The 20,049-nt window shown below is 38.3% G+C and overlaps 1 protein-coding gene across 1 annotated transcript in view; it reads left to right on the top strand.

Moving 5' to 3' along the window:
* Window positions 1-20,049, top strand: part of LOC140226732 (stalled ribosome sensor GCN1-like) — a 58,823-nt gene that overhangs the window by 15,995 nt on the left and 22,779 nt on the right. The window contains 19 exon segments of the mRNA XM_072307160.1: window positions 976-1,128; window positions 2,272-2,364; window positions 3,278-3,353; window positions 3,897-4,056; window positions 4,301-4,484; window positions 5,386-5,510; window positions 7,225-7,403; window positions 7,936-8,026; window positions 8,693-8,720; window positions 8,723-8,743; window positions 8,746-8,813; window positions 9,268-9,466; window positions 10,430-10,800; window positions 11,612-11,836; window positions 12,679-12,806; window positions 13,251-13,440; window positions 13,783-14,019; window positions 19,316-19,510; window positions 19,720-19,966. Of these exon segments, the coding sequence (XP_072163261.1) occupies window positions 976-1,128; window positions 2,272-2,364; window positions 3,278-3,353; window positions 3,897-4,056; window positions 4,301-4,484; window positions 5,386-5,510; window positions 7,225-7,403; window positions 7,936-8,026; window positions 8,693-8,720; window positions 8,723-8,743; window positions 8,746-8,813; window positions 9,268-9,466; window positions 10,430-10,800; window positions 11,612-11,836; window positions 12,679-12,806; window positions 13,251-13,440; window positions 13,783-14,019; window positions 19,316-19,510; window positions 19,720-19,966 (2,970 nt within the window).

Here is a 20,049-nt window from a genome sequence, read left to right as displayed (position 1 = left end):
TAACCATAGTAACTCAACACAAAGGAGATACATCTTGATTTCATTCAAGAAGGGAGAATGAGTTGATAATGTGCTGTTGAATACTGGACAAGGCATCACTTTTTCTCTATTTCCAGCTTCACAGAAGAATCACTTGGCAAAGAAGAAAGACTCAATACACATGACTTGGCAAGCTAAGAGTCAGGTTTCAAGTGCTTTATTCTGAGAAGTCATAGTGCAGTGTAAGGTCAAAGTGTACCCCAGTGGAATAATGTCATTTAGATAAATATTTTAACACATTGAAGTGTGGACACCTTGAGATGTAGATTATAAAGACACTGAGTGGGTGTAACGTATTGATTAGATGATGCACAAGTCAAAAGAGTGAGTTTCAGAGATTTGTTTGATTTTCCATCTGAAAAGATGGCTTGATAGCCAATATCCAGCTACTAGCACCAGCTGGTCAGTGTCCATTATCTCCACGAATGATCATTATTATCAATCATCAATGTATAAGCTGTGTCAAGACTGTACAGGTACTTCTCTTGTCATTTATTCTGGTAGAACTAGTGACAAACTTGTCTCATATAAGATACAGTGGCATTTTGAAATTGTGGCTCTGCAAAGTTTACCAAATCTGACGTTAGACAGTGATACATGTACATGACAATTAGTTTTCAATTCAGTGTGGCTGAATGACTCGTAAATGGTCATTGTCTTGGCCAAGAATGGATAGGAAAAATTTTAGGTGACTTTTTATATGATGCAAATAGACTCATGCACATCCCTACACACATACAAATATACAAGCACACAACTCTGTCATATCCACACAACATTTCAGGCAAATGATCTGATTTACATTTTTTTCCCCTTTTTCTAGGGGTTTGAAATATTTGTTTGACCCTGATGTCAGGTTAATCTAAAGTGTGTCAACTCAAGTGAAGCACATGTGTCTTTTACTGGTTTATTTTCATGTTACTTCCATGACTGCAGGTGATACCCTGGTTCATGGCATCGACATCATCCCTCTCCTCAAATCCTCCCTGGAAAGAGCACATCAGCAACCCAACCAGGTTGCCATGGTAACAGAGGGCCTGTCAGCAGCCTGTCTCTTGATGAGGTTGTTGTCATCAGATGTTGAAGCAGGTGAGTTGACGAGACTGGAATGGTCCTCAACTCCTCGTCTCTGAACTTTATCAAATAAGAAACTTGGTGTATTTTTATGTATACAAGAATTCTCACGTCACTCTTGAATTTTTAATTTACTAGTCAATGTACCCGTGGAGTGTCAGAAATCCTCCATGGAGATTCCCCCAGAAATGGTCAAGTTCACTGGGTCAACAGACGTTAAATATCTGTTTTGCGCTACTCCTTGGTCCGATCTTGGCCAAACTTGCTGGAAGCATAAGTAGGCGTACACCAAAGAGATTTTGAGGAGAAAAATCTCTTTGGCGTACACCTGGGAATCCCCATATAAGTAGGCCTACATAGCGCCCTCTATCTGGTGTCTGATTATATTTCTGGGGGAATCCCCATATAAGTAGGCCTACATAGCGCCCTCTATCGAGTGTCTGAAGTTATTTGACGTTTGACCCCAGTGACCTTGGCCTTTCCAAAAATGAACCCCTCAACGGCAATTTTGCAGTCAACCTGCATTCACCCACTAAGTTTGATGGAGATCGGACCAAGGACCTGGGAGGAGTTGAGGAACAAACAGACAGACAGACAAACGTTGCTCGAATTATAGTATGATTTACAGAGAAATCCCTAGAAGTCGGGAATAGCATCTCGCTAATAGTGATTGCTAAATGAATAAATTTTTACCCTCAAGTGCTGTATACATGTGGACATGTCATGCGCTGTCATAGCAAACATGACATGTAGACATGCTACGTGTAGGAGTGAATGGAGCTAAGATAAGGCATTACACCCTTTTCTGTTTAATACATGTAGTTCTGATGACAAATAGTGTCACCCCTGTATTTTGTTATTCAGCGATATTTTTTTTTCTCTATATTTTGCTGCTTACTGATAAGATTATTTCAGAGAAAATGCAATAAACTTAGCATTACAGGTATTGCTTAATATTTTTATTCCTACTCATATATTCATGTATTTGTTTTTTTTTTTTATTTGATATGTTATAGGAAACTAATTACTAAAGGTGTGAAGCCAAGATGATTTATGCTAGCTTGTCCATTAGTGAAAACTCAGGGCAGAACTAATCTTGATTTGAGGTGATTCCAGAGCTTTCTGTACTTTGAAGTGATTCTTTTTCAATTCCTGTAGAGAATAAGATTGCTTTCCTATGGCCTGTCATCTTGGATGAAAAGAAGCAACTATTCACATCAGAAAAGTTTCTGGTAGCAGCTTCAGAAGATGGTGAGTATCAAGTCTGAAAAAAAGTCCAGCTGTATAGAACAACAGCTGGACTTGTTTAAGATTTGATAGCATAGTTCTTCCACAATATATGTACTAAGGTCAAATTTTGAGTTATAATCTTAATGACATCTAGATTTTTATTGGACTTGTGTGGGTTTTGGGCAATGGCTTTATTTTTTTCTTTGTAATTTGAGCTGAATGTGGATGATACGTAGACAGTGTGAATGGGATATAAAGTTTGTGCAGATTTAATGGCCTGGTAATTCATGTTTGGCTTGTAGTGTATGTAGAGTATGGGTTTGGCAACTTAAGTATCTTAGATTAAGTGATTTGTCGCTGTTAAGATCAATGCAAGGATTGGAATTGACAGGCCCATCTTCATGAATTGAAGATGAGATCACCCATGTCTTCAGCTCACCTGAGTCAAAGCCTCTGAGGATCCCAAGGGATTTGCTCTAGATTTATCGTATGTGAAAGGTAAATGGAAATTGAATTACATATATGAAATGTTCTTGGTTTGGTCCTGGAATGATTTCAGAAAAATATGATATGTTTGGATGTTGTTCAAATGTAATACATGTATGCTGGAAACTTTATGGTCGCTATCATGTTCTGTTTGCCTTGTGTTTTGTTGTAAATCTCATCTTGGTTTATCCATCTTGTGGTTTGCTCTGTATCAAGTGTTTGTCTCCGTTATCTTTGGGTTGTTTCACTACAAATATTTGTTATGACAGTTTGTGCTTGTCAAATGAACAATAGCAAAAACCCATTCATGTAGTTTTCATGATGCTGATGACATTCAGTAGAGGAAATAGTTCTCAGAATAAGTATGTCTCATGTCAAATGTCTTTTTTTATAGTACCGGTAGATTGTTTACTTCAAGAAATTGCTCATGTTATGATTTATTCTGCAGCTGTACTCACACTAATGGAACTTACTGAGAGACTTTTGGCAGAACATTCACGACGTTTGAAGGCAGGAGCAGAGAAGTAAGTGTTTTTGGAGAGTTGTGATATGTTTTACACATAGTTTTCTTGCACTAATAGAATTTCTAAACTTTACAGTTACTACATTTAAGCACAATGTGACATTTCCTTCCTAGAGGTCGATAGACATAATTTTTTGTTGCGCTATTGATACCTTGGTTCTCGACAAGATTTCAGTTGTAAAGTTATTAACATCCAAGAGAAAAGTAAAAACATTGAAAATGATAATAGTAAAAATCTAGCATTCAGGTGTTCTTTTTCCTTTGGTGTTAAAAAAAAAATGAGTTTCAGGTGACATTTTTACTTATTGGTCAGACGTATGTGGTTCTCATATGTACATGTACTTCCTTTCATTTCACTTCCAGTTCATTTCATCATAGAATCAACCTGTCATCCACAGATTGTGTATTTATAGCATTCAACAAAGGGAATTCACTTGTATAAAGTTCACCCCATGGAAGATATCAAGCATTTTGCACACTTAAGAGTCGCATGAAATGTGTTAGAATGATTTGATATAGCGCCCTCTCTGGTCATGTTACTCAGGATGTACCACAGAGTTCTAGTGACTGCCCTTGTCCACTCATCATGGAAGGTGAGGAAGGCGTGTCGACAGACCCTCAGGAAGCTCTTTGCTGCTCCTGGTACCATCCAACTCTCCTTAGCACTCCTGCAGGAATTCAGGACCCTCCTTGCTGCTCAAAAGGCAAGTTCCTTTATTCACATTACAAGTCATGGCTTAACCTGTTGAGGATGACTTTACTGTAATACACATTTCTCTTAGACACCTGCGTGAGTATACTTCGGACTAGTCTTTGATGAATTTTAGTCTGATTCATGTTGTATGATAGTTTTGAGTTTGGGGATTTGAGTTACACCAACATCTTGTTTGATATGTCTCCATTGGTCCATTGACCAGTATGTGTTCCATGCCAACTTGGGTCTTGCAGCCTGTAGAAATGATGACGGAAGCTGCCACACCAGAAGAAACCAAGACGATCAGACCAGACATCCTAGTCTCTGCTCTTCAGACCCTGGTACCAAACCTGAGACCTGATGACAACCCTGACTCATCAGACATTGTAAGACTTGTGGTGGATTGTCTCTTGATTGACTGCCATCATCCCTTGATAGGTAAGCTACTGCAGCACCAAGACTTCTTGTATCATATATTCACCTACCACAAGTGAGCTACTACCAAGTCTTCTCTTATATATTAAACACCAAGATACTTCTTTTCTGGTATCAGTTATAAACTTTTTGCATCAATCATATGCAGCCAACTGCAGAATTGATGATATTTTCTTATTATTGTATCAACAAATTTTGCAAATTTTCGTTCAAAATAGAAATGTTATGAATGTAGCATTTAAAGGCAGGGAAAAGCCAAAAATAGTCCAAATTCACCTCCTTGTAATTACTTTGTGTGTCATGTCTGTGGAAACAGTGAACTACATTTGAAGAGTTTGTTCGCAAAAACCGATAGTTCAATTCTTAAAAATTTTGAGGTACGGTCTCTGTCATAAAGTACAAAATAATACCTTTTATATGATATATTGGTCACTACATATAAAGGTACATTTTTGAAACTATGGTCAAAAGAAGCAAAAAATTTCTTATTATTCTCTTTATTTTTCTTGACCTTTAATCGCAAATATCTCCATTTGGCAAATATGGACTTATCGGTTTTTGCGAACAAACTCTTCATTTGAACTTTAGCAATTACATCAAACCCAGTTCCAGACTGTGTAGCTGTTACTAAAAGTACTTTAGTTACACAGTGGTGTGAAGGTAGTGCATTTATTTCTAAAATTTATTTCTTGTTTTAATCTTGTGAGCTGGGGAATATCATATTGCTTTGGAGATGGAAATGCTAAATAACATCAGCTGTTTTTTATGGGATTAGAGTGTTTTATACAAAAAAAAGTATGTATCTGTGTGGCTACACTTGAGTCAACACATTAAAGGTGATGGAAGCAGTGTTAAAGTCATAGAATTCCTGAAGATTCAAGTTTCTTACTGAATTGACTTTCAGCTGACGTTAAACCATCTCTGTGGGGAGACTTGGCCTCCAGCCTTGTTGGAGATCTTCAGGAGTTTATTTCTGACAACCAAGCTCACATTCTGGACTTACTACTAGAGAAACACATGGCATCAGAAGTAAGTTTCTCTCTATCACTCACTAGAGGTTTGTGTACTTGTGACATGCAGGGCTAGATACTGAGTATACAGTGATTTTGTTTTTGTTTTTTTCTCTCTCTAATCTTTCTCTAACTCTTTGTGCTGCATGTAATATCATTAATTCTTTGTTACTCTTCAGAATGTCTCAGACTAATTGTTAGGGATCTTTTTTTTTTTCTGAAAGAGGAGTCACTTTCTACATTTGGAACACAGATGAGAATCCACAGGGACGCGACACCAAAATGTTTTGTTTTTGTTTTTGTTTTTTTTTCATTTGGTTGCGACCCAAAGTTAAAATATGGTTCTAGGTCCTTTGACATATTTTATATGAATGAGGGAAAATTTAGTGTAAAAGAACTAGACGTAATATAGTGTTCCTCCGTAGGTTAACTTAGGGTTCATGATAGCGACAGAATTATTTTCTGTTACAATACTCTTAGTTTTTTCAACTGGAGAGCAATTTAAGGTAGCAAAGTGAAACAAAGAATGTATATGTGTGACCATGCAAAGATGAAAACACAAAGGCCATTGACCAATTATGAAGTCAGAAAGTTCACATTTTCACACATTGCCTTGTGCATTTTCTTTTTAATAGTAAACTGCAGTCAAGATACATGGTTGTATCAAGACAGGGTAGTTTATTCATATGATTTGAGTGTAAATGAGAGATCACATATGTGACCGTGCATCACAAAACGAGCAAAAAGTCGCAGCCCTTGATTTTGCGTGAGGACCTCAAAAAGGTGAAACAGGTCAACTGAGTCAATCTTGAGTTTTTCATACTTTCTGAAAGATCTATTCTTCGTCTACATTATTCTTAAATTTAGGGGTCATAAAACGAGTTGGGAAGTGTTTTTTCAGCAGTTTTTCTAGTACTCCTTTTTTGTAGAGTAGTGCGATTGGGTACGTCTGTAGAGATCCCTTTTCATTTCTTTAAAATCCTTTGCACACCCTTCACTTTCAACTCTAATAACTTTTGAATAGATAGTGCTACCACCTTGAACATTGGTATTTATTATGGACAGAATGTGTTCATTGAGGATGCTTAATTTCAGCTTCATCTGATAATCCCATGTTTGTTTACTACGATGGTTTGCATCCTGTTTTTTTTTGTCCCATTCATCCAGCAGCCAGCACGGTTTGGAAAGATTAAGCACTTGAATAGACCCTTTACTTCAAAGCCTCTTTTCTCAGTTCACACCTTCCAGATTGTGTGCTTTCTTTCCAATAATTAGATAGGCAAGGAGAGTCCATTTGAATTGAGTTATACACATTTTAAAGCTTAGAATCTGCTCTTTCCATATCTGCCCTTATTTAAAAATCCATGTCTAGTGACTTTTTGTTGGTTTTGTGATGCAGGGTCATCTATAGATGTACTGGTATTAGAGTTTAAGATGACATTATTAGGAAAACAACAGCATTCTTTTGAACTGTGAGATGTGACTTGCCAGTCAGTAGAATCACTGCCTTGTAGATTTTTTCTTCCTATCAGGGGGTCAAAGGTTACAGTGAAGTCTTCTGATGTATCATATGATACACAGCTGTAATTATTACATGGGAGGTGAACCTAGAGAGTGCTGAAATGAAGGCTGGCTGGTGAAGTTATCAACAGAATGATGTCAGATTTTAGTTTCTTTTTTTCCAGCCTGTCACAAATGTCATACTCCCAACATGTTCTCTCTTCTTCCCGTAGGCTGCACAGAGTGCCATGAAGACTGTTGCTTTTATTGCACCCAAACACATCCTACCTCCATTCATCAACCAGTTCATCAGTGTCCTAGGAAACCCAGGATTTGTTGGTGTTACTGTGGAGGAGTTCGCAATTTACAAGACACCAGAGGGCATGCTCTTTGACACATCAGTGATTGAGAAGTGAGATAATAATTCATCTGTTTGACAGTAACTGGAATATATTTTAAAACTAAAAGCACATTATGAGCTGAAATTTTTGCAGTGGTTTTATTTTTGAGAATTCCATGATTTGTCTTTGAACTGCAAAAATAACATGCAAATGTGAAAAAGCAATAAAATATAATTTCCGAAAAAGGGAAATCCAGCCACTATGTACTTCATGCATGGCTTGAATATTTCATTATTATATGCATTGGTCTATGGCAGGCTGAAAGGAAATCAATTCAGTCAATTTGCCATGCGTAAAAAAAAAATTGCAAAAAAAATATTTCTGGTAGACTTTGTCCACTGTTCAATAGAACAGATTGTGCACATGTCTTTTTGTGTGTTAATAGGAATAGTGTACATGCAGTAACAATGGCTTCTAGTCTAAACCCACTTGGCTGCACCTTCGTGGGGTATACAATTCTGCAGTTAACACAGTTCTGACTGATGCACTCAGACCTGTGTAATATTTGTATAACATTCAGACTATATTTATTTCTTGTTACAGGGCAGCAGACGCAGTTGACAAGGGCTCCATGAAAAGAGAGAATAAGGCGTATTCTTTTAAGGAGCAGCTCATGGAGTTGGAGCTTAGACAGGTAAAGTAATCATCCAGGATGTCTTTTTTCTCTCCAGCTTAATTGCTCAGCATCCTAACTCTGTAGCCTTTTTTTTTCTTTTCTTTTCTTTTTTTGACACCATTTAGGATGAGTCCTGAGTATACTCGGGCAAGTGTCTATGGGAAATATGTGTTGTAGCAAAATCAGCCTATCCTCAGCGGGTTAAGATGACCACATTTTAATCATTCATTTTTCTTCTCACATCACGTACATGCTGTTTCAGTATTTTTTTCTGACTGTAAACATGACACTACCAGTAAATTAGCAAATGTCTACAAAAGAATAGTGAACAAATATTTTGCATGGCTCTATATTTACACTGTAATCAGAAACCATAAAATGTTCAGAAAGTTCCAAACTGCATGATATTCTTGGTGAGCGGTAGTTTACTTTCATTGGAGAAAAGCAGGAGGAGAGGAAAGAATAAAGGAGATGTAGACAGACAGGAAAGATCAGACATCTACAATGTTCTTTTCCTAATTCAATTTACCCTTCACTTGTCCTGAACAAGAGAGAAGTAGAATACAAATGACAAAAAAGGTTTAGAGTCTTCTTTCTGTTTTATTCAATCTTCTTCCCTTCTTCCCAAGAGAGTTCAGTTTGTGATGCCATTATTTTTGAATTATCATATGTGTTATCAACCAGGAGATGGAGAGAGAGCGAGCCAAGAAAGGATAAAGACGGAGGTCAAACTGACCAAAAACAGGAGGAGGCCAAGAAGGCTCAACTAGAGAAGGAGGCAGGGATCAGAAAGAGACTTCAAGAGGTAATCTATGACTAACATCTTTTCGTCTTTCCCATTCATGTATGATTCTGACATCTTTCTCCTGTCCCCTTCATGATATTGAGCTGTTTATTATCACTGGGAAGGGAGAGAACTGTCATTGCAATCATCTTGTTATATGATGAAGAGGTTATCCATATGTAGACATATTCAATCTTCTGTGCATGTTATGTGGTATCATATCGCACACATATTTTCTCTCTCTTCTATTTGAGGCGTCTATATGTGTGTTTCACCCCTCTAATCTGTACTTGAAAGAAATCAATTATCTCATATACAGGTATGATCAGGTGAATTACTGATCACACGATGCTTGATTGTATCATATTGAATTTGTTGCACCTCACTTATCTCATCCCGTGGTTTTAACTTGCAAACCATGAGATTTTTAAATATGGTGTGTTAAGGAAATAATGAGTTTCCTGTTTTCTTGTAGCTTAAAGACCAGCTGTATCCAGCCACTCTGTTGCTAAGTGCAGCAGTAAGAGGGAGCCCCCATGGTGTCCGCCAACACATTCCTACCCTCATGGGTCACATGTTCACCCTGATGTCATCACCAATTGCTGCTGAACATCTGATTGCTGCTTTGCTCTCCATTGGACAATGTGCATTTCAAGAGGAGCAGAATTCTCTGGGTAATCACACTGAGTTGTATTCATTGTCAGCTGAGCTCCAGCTTTCATTTGCATCTCTGATTTTGTAACCACTCAGCTTTAGACTTTTATAATATCCTGAAAGTTTATGTAAATTTTGTAACTACTTTAACTCTAATCAGGCTCTGCTTTTTTGCAGTGCTGTGGAGATCGGGGGGGGGGGGGGGGTGGTATCTGAGCTATGAAGCATGGCGGCTGCTGTCAAATGTGGCATGCATATTTCCTTGGGTGTAATCTTCAAGACTGTATAATTGCATCTGTGAAATCAATTCAAGTTCAATTAATGATTAATTGAGTATGCACATTTATGCCCAAATGTATTAGAATAGATTTCTTTTGTTGGAAAGACTTACTACGACAAGGTCTAACAGTGCAACATTGAAATACTGTTACTTTCGGGTCAGTTATTTTATGTTATATTCGTCTTTGCAATTTCTTATGTACATTTGTGTTTCTTCATCTTAAAAAAAGCAAAAAATAAAATAAAAAACCAAACAAACCAAAATATATGTATTACAACACACTGTGACCTTGAACTTGATCAGCTTACCTTGTGAGAACTAACACAAATATTTAAGCTTTAGAATTACATGATTATATAATTGCATAACAAGCTAAAAAGAGTGAATTTAATATTGTTCCTCTTATGCCATGCTAATTTATGTGTTAAACAGATGAAACATTTATTTTTTGGCACATGCACAACTGTAAAACTGCCCTGTGGTGCAATCGCTGTTGGTCCAAATTTCTAACAATTGGTTTCAGAACATGAGCAAGACTCCAGATTGAGACATAATGAAAGGCCAAAGCACAATTTTTCTTGGTTAGAAAATGGTCATGGAATAACATGGGGAGGGCAGATTCAACCCCAGCCTTTTTAGAGTTAATACTACAGAGAATTGTTATTCCTAATTCTCTATTTCATTTCTTGCATCTTTGATACAGCCAACCTAGTAGCCTACTGCATGGTGCGTCTGAAAAAGCCAGCTTGTAAGATTGATGAAAACTGGTGCCTCTTGGACCTTGTTACCATGACAACCACCGCTATCAACAGACTCTATGGACTCGCTAGGGATGATGATGATGTTGATAATGATGATGAAGATGATGAGTTTGGCAATGCAGTCAAACGTTCAGCAGTAGTGTACCCAGCTCCGTCCTTTGCCTATGCCTTCCCGCTGCTACGCCAGGTGCTGTATGATGGAGGTGTGATGGTCAAGAAAAATGAAAAGGTCATCGAGAGGGCGCTGTGTATCTTGGCAACTCACTGCAATCTTAGGAGCAGCATGGATGTAGAAGGAGATGACTTGGATGAGGTAAACACATTGAAGGCTTCTCTTGAACCATTAGAATGTATAATAGGTATGATAACATTTTACATACATGTATCTTAGAATTATACATTCTGGCAAAGATTGAATGCCCAAGTATTTATTTTGAAACTTGTAGTTATGTTTTGAGCAGTCAGGAATGCATCATAGATATGCATGCATGGCATTCTGGGATTTAATGACTATTCATAGGGAAAAATATTAAAGCCAAAAAAATAAAGTTGGATTAGATTTTTGACTCTAAAACACACACCAGCATTGGTATGAATATAGGACACAACCTCTTGTTGATATCTGCTAGTTTGTAAATATATTACTCTTTTATTCATTTTATGTTTTTGTCATTACAAAAATCTAATGTTTTGTTCGTGTTGGCTGTGTCATGCTGTATTGTCAGTTGATTAGGAAGCAAAATATAGCAATGTGTTTAAGAGATGTTTTCCCCAAGTCTAAGTGTAGTAATGAATTCACTGTGAAAACAAATCAAAAGTAGAAAAGGATGACGTATGATGTTGCTTATTGCATATTGCTCTTCCTTGTTATATGTCATATCTATAGTATAGTAGTCATCTGTTTTGAATTTGTTGAGTTTCCAGTGTTGCATAGATGTATACAGCTCTTTCACGAATCAGGGGTTCTTTATGATGTACAATTTAATAGTTTAAAGTTATAGAGACCAATTATAGGATTGCTGGAGCATCCTAGGCTACCTAGAACCTCTCCTCTTGGTCCTGTTATCCTCTGGGTATGTTATCTTATGTTTTCTTACCATGATTCCCTGTGTCTTGATAACCAGAATGGTCCTGACTTGCTCCCACGTCGTGACATGATGGCTCTCCTAACTCGTCTGATTGGTATCAGTGGAGTCCAGCAACAGCAGCTAGCATCAGAAGCCTTCATCCAACTGTGTAGGAGTGCTAGTGGAGACAGTGGCTGTGCTGTGGTTGAAGAGGATGAGATTGCAGTCATTCTGGAGGCTATGACTAGTGCAGTGGTGGATGTCCGCCTTGCTGCCCTCAAGGTGTGTAATGTGTCATTTTATTTCTTGTCTGTAAGGTGTGTAGTGTGTCCTTTGGTTTCTTGTCTGTAAGCTATTTGTAGTTTGTCATTTTTTTTTTTGTTGTTGTTTGGAGGTGTTGAGTGTTTCATTCATTTCTCTTCTGGAGGTTTGTAATTACTTTGGCATGGTGTACATCTTGGTGTTTGATATTCTAAGTATAGCATGTGTTTTGTATTATGAGACATAAATTATATATTTATGATGATATCTTCTGTCTATCTGGGTAATTTAACAATATTTGTAAGATGTTAGCTGTGCCACTGGTCAAGATTGCCAATGTACATTGTGTCAAGGTTTGTGGAATGATGGTGAATGGTGTCTTAGGATTTGTAGAGTGTTTACGTACTTATTTCGAAATGTATCTAGCAGGCAAAGTGCTTGTTTTTCCTTTTTAAAGAGATTATTGTGAAGCAACTGATCAACAGATTTTCCTGCATTGATTTAATTCATTTATTTGAATATTGTGAAGCTTTATTTTCCTTATTGCATGCTTATATCTTGTTTGAGTCTTCCCTGAATGGCAGACACAAAATGATGTACAACTTGTAAGATACAGACTTACAGTTTAATGATAAAGATTACCAGTTGTTACTGTAACAACAGTAGACTGCCCAATTCATGTTCTTGTGTACTAATACAGAATTTAATAAAGTGTATATGGGTTGCAAGTCATTTGCTAGGGTTATTCACTTAAAAACGATTTGTTTAAATGTTTTACGAAATATAGAAATGTCAGATATCATGTACAGTTTGGATTTAGACCTAGACAAGAATGAGTGATTTCCTGTTTCTGTTGATTTCAGGGTCTTCGAGAGCTGCTGCTGGTCCTTCCTAGTCAGGATGGGGATGATCCCCAGGGCCTACAGGTGGCCCAGAGAGTCTGGGTGGCCAGGAAAGATGTGGAGCCTGAGGTACAGGCTATCGCTGATGAGTGAGTAATGTTTCTTGTATCACTGTGAGAGGCATGCCGACCAAAGTCTTGTTTATAGTAGTGTTTCATCATGGAATCCAGTTCTTAAGGAAGCATGCACCTGTTATACACTGTACATCTTTGCGGCATGGTTTTTTACAGCAACGTAGCTTGTGGTTTCAAGGTTACCATTTTGATGTGTTAGGAAAATTTTGCTGTTTGATTTGTCATGGGCTTTTATTTTACTTTTTCACACTCTTTTTTTTTTTTTTTTTACATGAGAATCTTTTGCTTATGTTTGAGTAATGGATCATTAAGAGTTGATTCTTAAAGACCATATTCTAATAGTCAAGTGTATATTATTTCTTTGTGTTATTTTGCAATGATGTATTGCAGATCAAAGTAATTTTCCAGTGGTAAGTGAGAACTGTTCTGTTCTAACCTTGTATTGTTTTTTATGACCAGACTGTGGACTGATGGTCAGATGACAACAAACCCTGCTCTCTGCACCATGCTGCTGGATGATGTCATCCATGATGTTGCCGTGGTGAGGAGTAGTGGGGCTGCTGCACTGTCAGCTCTGCTGGCTGAGAATCCAGAGGAGCTTGACAAAGTTTTGGACACACTCTTCGAAAAGTACAGAGAAAAACTTGTGGTAAGTAGGCACAAAAACTCTGAAGCAGGAACCAAGTTACATGTTAGCCCAAGTTAAAGTAATGGTTTAGTCTTCATAGCCATGTGTCAACATTCAAAGTACTGCTATTGTGTGTAAATAATAGTGAGACTCTTATAAAGCGCACATTTCTATCTAAAAAAGATACTCAAGGCGCTGTAGGTATAAATACACTGTAGGTATAAATCAATGTAGGTTAGATGAAAGATTTTCTCATCATTCCCATAAATGTATTTATGTCCAAAGTGCTGACAATAAATACTTGTCATAGATAGTGCAGTGGGTGAGGTTTTCTTGCTGACCATCATTCTATCCTTGACCCAGATCCCACCTCCAGTGCTGGACAACCTTGGACGGGTCATCTCTGAGTCTCCTCCTGATCAGTACGAGGCTCGATGCGGCATCGCCATGGCGCTCTCTGAGATTGCTCCTCATCTCCTCAGACGTCACATTCCTGATCTCTTCAAGTTTCTGGTCCCCACTGGTCTGGGAGATCGAAATGGGGAGGTTCAGAAAGAGATGCTAAATGCAGGCATGGCTGCAATCAACCAACAAGGACAGGTTTGTTGTGCTCTATGGTCTACTATTCTTTTTTATGCCTTCGCCACGAAGTGGTGCTGGAGGCATTATGTTTTCGGGTTGTCCGTCCGTCTGTCCGTACGTCCGTCCGCTTTCATTTACGCGATAACTTGAGTAATATTTACTGAAATTTTACCAAACTTGGTCCAAGTATGAATTATGATGGGGCAATTATTTGATTAGATTTTGGTTGAATTTGGTTAAAGATCAAAGGTCAAAGGTCAAGGTCAAATCATGAAATTGTATCCGTTTACGCGATAACTCAAGACTGGGTGGAGCAAATTTCACCAAACTTTGTTGGGGGATGATGTAGGATGGGACAATTACTTGATTAGTTTTTCAGTGAAATTGGACAGAGGTCAAAGGTCAAAGATCAAGGTCAAATCCTAAAATTTATCTGTTTATGTGATAACTCAAAACTGGATGAAGCAGCTTTCACCAAACTTGGTCCAAGGATGATGTATGATGGGACAATTAGTTGAGTAGATTTTAGTGACATTGGCAAGAGGTCAAAGGTCAAAAGGTCAAGGTCAAATGCTACAAATGCTGCAATTTCCCCCATATCTATGCAATGCCCAAGGTATTTTCTTGAAACTTGGTGTGGACATGTACTACTGCGTAAGGTTCTCCAGAGAGAGTTTCATGTCTTAAGGTCAAAGGTCAAAGGGTCAAAGGTTAGGTGAAAATGTTGCAATATCACTTTTCTCACAAATGGTTCAATGTATCTTCGTGGAACTTGGTACATACGCATGTACTGTCTGGCAGGGATTATCTAGGGAATTTAGGGGTCATGGGTCAATAGTCAGGGGTCAAAGGTCAAGGTCAACTCCTCAAAATTTTACTATTTCCCTCATATACTAGTATATGCAATGCTTGCATTATTAGTTTCAAAACTTAATACATGCATTACCTAATGGAGATTCTCCGGGAAATTTCCAGCCAGAAGGTCAAAGGTCAAAGGTTAAGGGTCAAAGGCCAGGTTTCAATACCCCCCCCCCCCCCCCCCCCCCCCCCCGGAAAAAAAAAACAAAAAAAAACAATCTATTTTGTACCGTCATCACACTCTTTCTTCATACCTTGGAAATTACTCAATGCATAAACTTCCCCAAAATTCCCCAAATATGTGTACCTGCACGCTTAGAAAATTATGGCAAACCCAGTTCAAGACATTTCTGACAAACCTGTCATTTCAATATTTTGCCAGTTATGTGAAACTGTCATGGATCACACATTGTGAAGACATTGTACTATACGCCTATTGGGAGAATCATGCATTATGGCGGAGGCATCAGTTGCCATAGCGACATTTCTAGTTTTTTATGCCTCCGCCATGAAGTGGTGCTGGAGGCATTATGCTTTCGGGTTGTCCGTCCGTCCATACGTCCGTCCGCATTCGTTTACACGGTAACTTGAGTAATATTGACTGAAATTTTACCAAACTTGATCCATGTATAAGGTATGATAGGGCAATTACTTGATTAGATTTTGGGTCAAATTGGCCTATGACCAAAGGTCAAAGGTCAAGGTCAAATCATGAAATTGTATCCGTTTACGCGATAACTCAAGACTGGATCGAGCAAATTTCACCAAACTTTGTCTGAGGATGATGTATGATGGGACATTTACTTGATTAGTTTTTTAGTGAAATCGGACAGAGGTCAAAGGTCAAAGATCAAGGTCAAATCCTAAAATTTATCTGTTTACGTGATAACTCAAAACTGGATGAAGCAGCTTTCACCAAACTTGGTCCAAGGGTGATGTATGATGGGGCAGTTAGTTGAGTAGATTTCAGTGACATTGGTATGAGGTCAAAGGTCAAAAGGTCAAGGTCAAATGCTATAAATGTTATTTCCCCTATATCTATGCAATGCCCAAATTTATTTTCGTGAAACTTAAAGATGTACTCCTGCGTAAAGATTCTCCAGAGAGAGTTCATGTCATAAGGTCAAAGGTTAGGTGAAAATGTTATAATCACTTTTCTTGCTAATGGTTCTGTGTATCTTCATGGAACTTGGTACATACGCATGTACTGACTAGCAGGGATTATGTAGGGAATTTAGGGGTCATGGGTCAATAGTCAGGGGGTCAAAGGTCAAGGTCAACTCCTCAAAATTTTACTGTTTCCCTCATATACTAGTTTATGTAATGCTTGCATTATTAGTTTTAAAACTTATATACAATATGTATTACCTAATGAAGATTCTCTGGAAAATTTCCAGCTAGAAGGTCAAAGGTTAAGGGTCAAAGGCCAGGTTTAAATGCAAAAAAAAAAAAAAAATCTATTTTGTACTGTAATTACACTCTTTCTTCATACCTTGAAAATTACTCAATGCATAAACTTATAAAAGGGTTGGTCAGAAGTCCAGGTAAAATCCTCAATTCCCCAATATACGTGTAGTTATAGCAAACCCAGTTGAAGGAAAGTGAAAATTCAAGATATCTCTGACAAGCCTGTCATTTCAATATTTTGCCAGTTATGTGAAACTGTCATCACACATTGTGAAGACATTGTACTATACACCTATTGGGAGAGTCATGCATTATGGCGGAGGCATCAGTCGCCATAGCGACATTTCTAGTTTTTTTAATATCTTACAGATATTTCAGATTCTTTAAACTCTTTTATTGTAGATGATAGTTTTCTCACAAGTTATGAAAACTGACTGTATACAAGGGATGTATGTACCAGGTATGCATTCTATGTTTAAATGGTGGTTATCTGTCATATCATATTTGCAGCAGCTTTACGGCTTTCAGTTTGGACAAATTTTTGTCAGTGGAATTTGTAGACGCTTAGAAAATTTCAAAATACAGGTGAACCAGATACTTTGGACCACAAGAATTTTCTTGGTAGTACAAAATCTTGTTAGGAAGAACGCCCATAGGTTGCTACATATATACACACATGTCAGACTACAGATGGTCATGAAAGCCTCCATGGAGGAGAGAGTGTTATCTTGTTGGTATATGTTAGTGTCAAATACAAAGCATTTGGAAGGTAAGTTTGTAAACATAATTTATTTTTATTTACTGACAGTGGAACCTCTAGATTGTTCAGCCTGAATTTTAAGTTTATTCGTGGATCAAATGTGGGGGGGGGGGGATGGGGATGAGAATAATCACTGCTTTCCAATGACAAGGTTTCTATGGAAACCAGCCATCCATATGAGAGTTGAAATATCTGCTAATTGTAGCCAAATAATCAGTTGTGCCCTTTCCTGCAACCATGTGTGTAAATTAATAGATAGTATGTTGTATACTGCTTGCTGCAGAAGAGAAACTTGTGCACACTAGGCGCAGTCAGACTGGCAAAAGATCAAGAAGTTTAAAGGTACTAGCCCACATTTGCAAACCCACGAAAATCAAAACTGCATAAAACAGGTCCAATATGACTTCAAGTACAAGTTATAACAGTAACATACCTCACCTGTTGCTCTCTGTCTATACCATTCGATAAAAGAGAGAAAATCATCGTTTTAAAATCAATTTTCAAACCGGGTCAACCCGACCCAAAATCAAATTACGAGCGCGGGCTAGCTACGTACACTGTACTAACTGCGACCAGCCCCAACGTGCAGCGTTGGGGCTGTGCCGTTTTCGCATTCAGATCGAGGAGTTGTACAAAACGGGTGCCGTTTCGGTGCTATATTTCCTTAATTTTTCAACAAAAACTACTAGGAATACTTACATGGGTCGATTAAACCTAAATGATTAATTTCGGCGACTGTTTGATGCATTTCATTGCTTATGATGCAGAAAATGTTGTCTTATAACGCGAATATCTTCAGCTCACCGATGCTCACTGAAACTCACAATCACTTGCACAGGCGCACAGCATGCATGCAGTGCAATGCATTGAGAGCATGCGTAATGCGTACTAATGGATATAGCAGCAAGTCTCTCCAGTGTTGCACTAGGGCAGGCCGCTTTTTACTCCTAAAAAAATGTAGAAAATTTTGCAGTTTCTAGATAAATGGGTGAGAAAAACCAAGTCGAAAAGGTAATGTATTAATTGTCACTGTGTTTATGATAGAAATTTAGCCGTGCTTTATTTGTGAAGTCGCCGTGAATGTGGCAGTGATTTTTGCTCCCGCTCAGCTGCGAGGTAGCCGCCAGGACCGCGCCTTGCGGTGCGGTCTCCGGGGCTAGCTACTAGTACGTACATGTAACTTACACATGTATCGCATGCAAGTAGATACGTACGTGGACCGGAGCTAGCGAGCGTTATACACATGCATACGGTGCATTTTCATTTATTTTTATGAAAGTAATGGACTCATTGGAACGAAATTTTGCACAGGTGTTACTGCAATCATACCCAAACTGCATGCTAACTATGAGACCAATTGCTGCCGGTTTACAAATGTGGGCTAGTACCTACAAGATCGTGATCTTTAAGATCTCAAAGTTTTGCCATTGTGACCGCAAACTTCCAGCGAAACTTCTTGATCTGTTTGCGGGCGGTGTCTCCGAAGCGCGAGGCCATTGTCATGTACAGATATGCATTGTTACGTCACAATCACTAGCCATCGGATGGCGCACTCTTTCTTGCGCGCGTACCAATGGCCCAAACTTGGCGATCTTAAACTTCTCGATATTTTGCCAGTCTGACCACGCCTATAGACAGTGAATGTCACCTCCCTATTCCATGTGTGATAGCCAAGGTGCAACATGCACCACATGTTTGTCGGGGTTTAATGTTTCTTAGATGTGCAGCTGGTTGTGAAGCATGTATTTAGAAGTCAAGAATTTCCCCACAATTCTGTCTGTCTATAAGGGGAAATATATAGAGTTTTAGTGGTAAAAATCCTCTTATACTTAGGAAATCTTGTTATGTGTTTCCTTTAATTTCCTCTCCATTTTGAGTGATTTGTGCTGTGGACATATTTGATAGCAAGGTTGTACCAGCAGAGTCTCACAGTGAGGAAATTTTGTTGTATTGATATTTGTGATAACTATAAGAGTTATCATCTGTACAAAGCTCAAGAAATTGCTGTCTAGTGACTTCATTAGGTTTTTGTTGTGATGAATCAGATACTGAATTAATTTCATCACATGTTACTTGATTGAGAAACTTGGGTCACATACATGTACTTGATAAATCAGAGTGTCAATGCTGTAACACACATTCTTACTTTTGCAAATAATATAAGCATGTTGTCATGAATTCTGTCAACATACTTTCAAATCAGCTGCATCGTAGAAGATGCATTTGTCTTTGAGCTGTAAAGTCTTGAGATTAAGAACTAAGTTGAGGCATCTGTTTCTCTTTTTTCAGCCAAATGTTGGAACCCTGCTCCCTGTTTTTGAGAAGTTTTTAGATGAAGCTCCAGACTCGTCATCATATGACACTGTGAGACAGAGTGTTATTATCTTGATGGGATCCTTAGCACGTCATCTCAGCAAGGAAGACAAAAAGGTCAAACCCATTGTAGGCAAGCTGATAGAAGCCCTGAGTACACCATCACAACCAGTAAGTATACAAGGCTGCTCTTGCCAAGTGGCATGTTTTGTTTTGTTTTTTGAGCCAAATGTAGTGATACAAATAGCTAAAAAAATGTAGGTGTGTCTGATCTATATGAGGATACTCACACCGCTAAATGTGTTAATCTTCCTCATGCACAGAAGTATGAGTAGTACAGTGGTAAAACTATAGTATTTGGCTGACTTTGTGTGTGACAGGTACAGGAAGCTGTGGCTAAGTGTCTCCCTCCACTAGTGCCTGCCATCAAGGAAGATGCTCCAGGTATCGTCAAGGAACTCCTCAGACTCCTACTTGAGTCAGAGAACTATGGTGAGAGGAAAGGAGCAGCGTATGGACTGGCTGGTATGGTGAAGGGACTGGGGATCCTGTCTCTCAAACAGCTAGACATCATGTCAACCTTACAGACAGCCATCCAAGACAAGAAGAACACCAGAAAGAGAGAAGGTGAACTAATTGTTATTACTTTGTTCTTATTGGAATTGAGAGGATTTTCCCCTCCCACCATTTACAAGCTTTTCAGAAAGATT

The sequence above is a fragment of the Diadema setosum genome, chromosome 4 (genome assembly GCF_964275005.1).
Source record: "Diadema setosum chromosome 4, eeDiaSeto1, whole genome shotgun sequence".
NCBI lineage: Eukaryota > Metazoa > Echinodermata > Echinoidea > Diadematoida > Diadematidae > Diadema > Diadema setosum.
The sequence above is the reverse complement of the archived record's forward strand: the minus strand, read 5'-3'. Positions and strand labels throughout refer to the sequence as shown.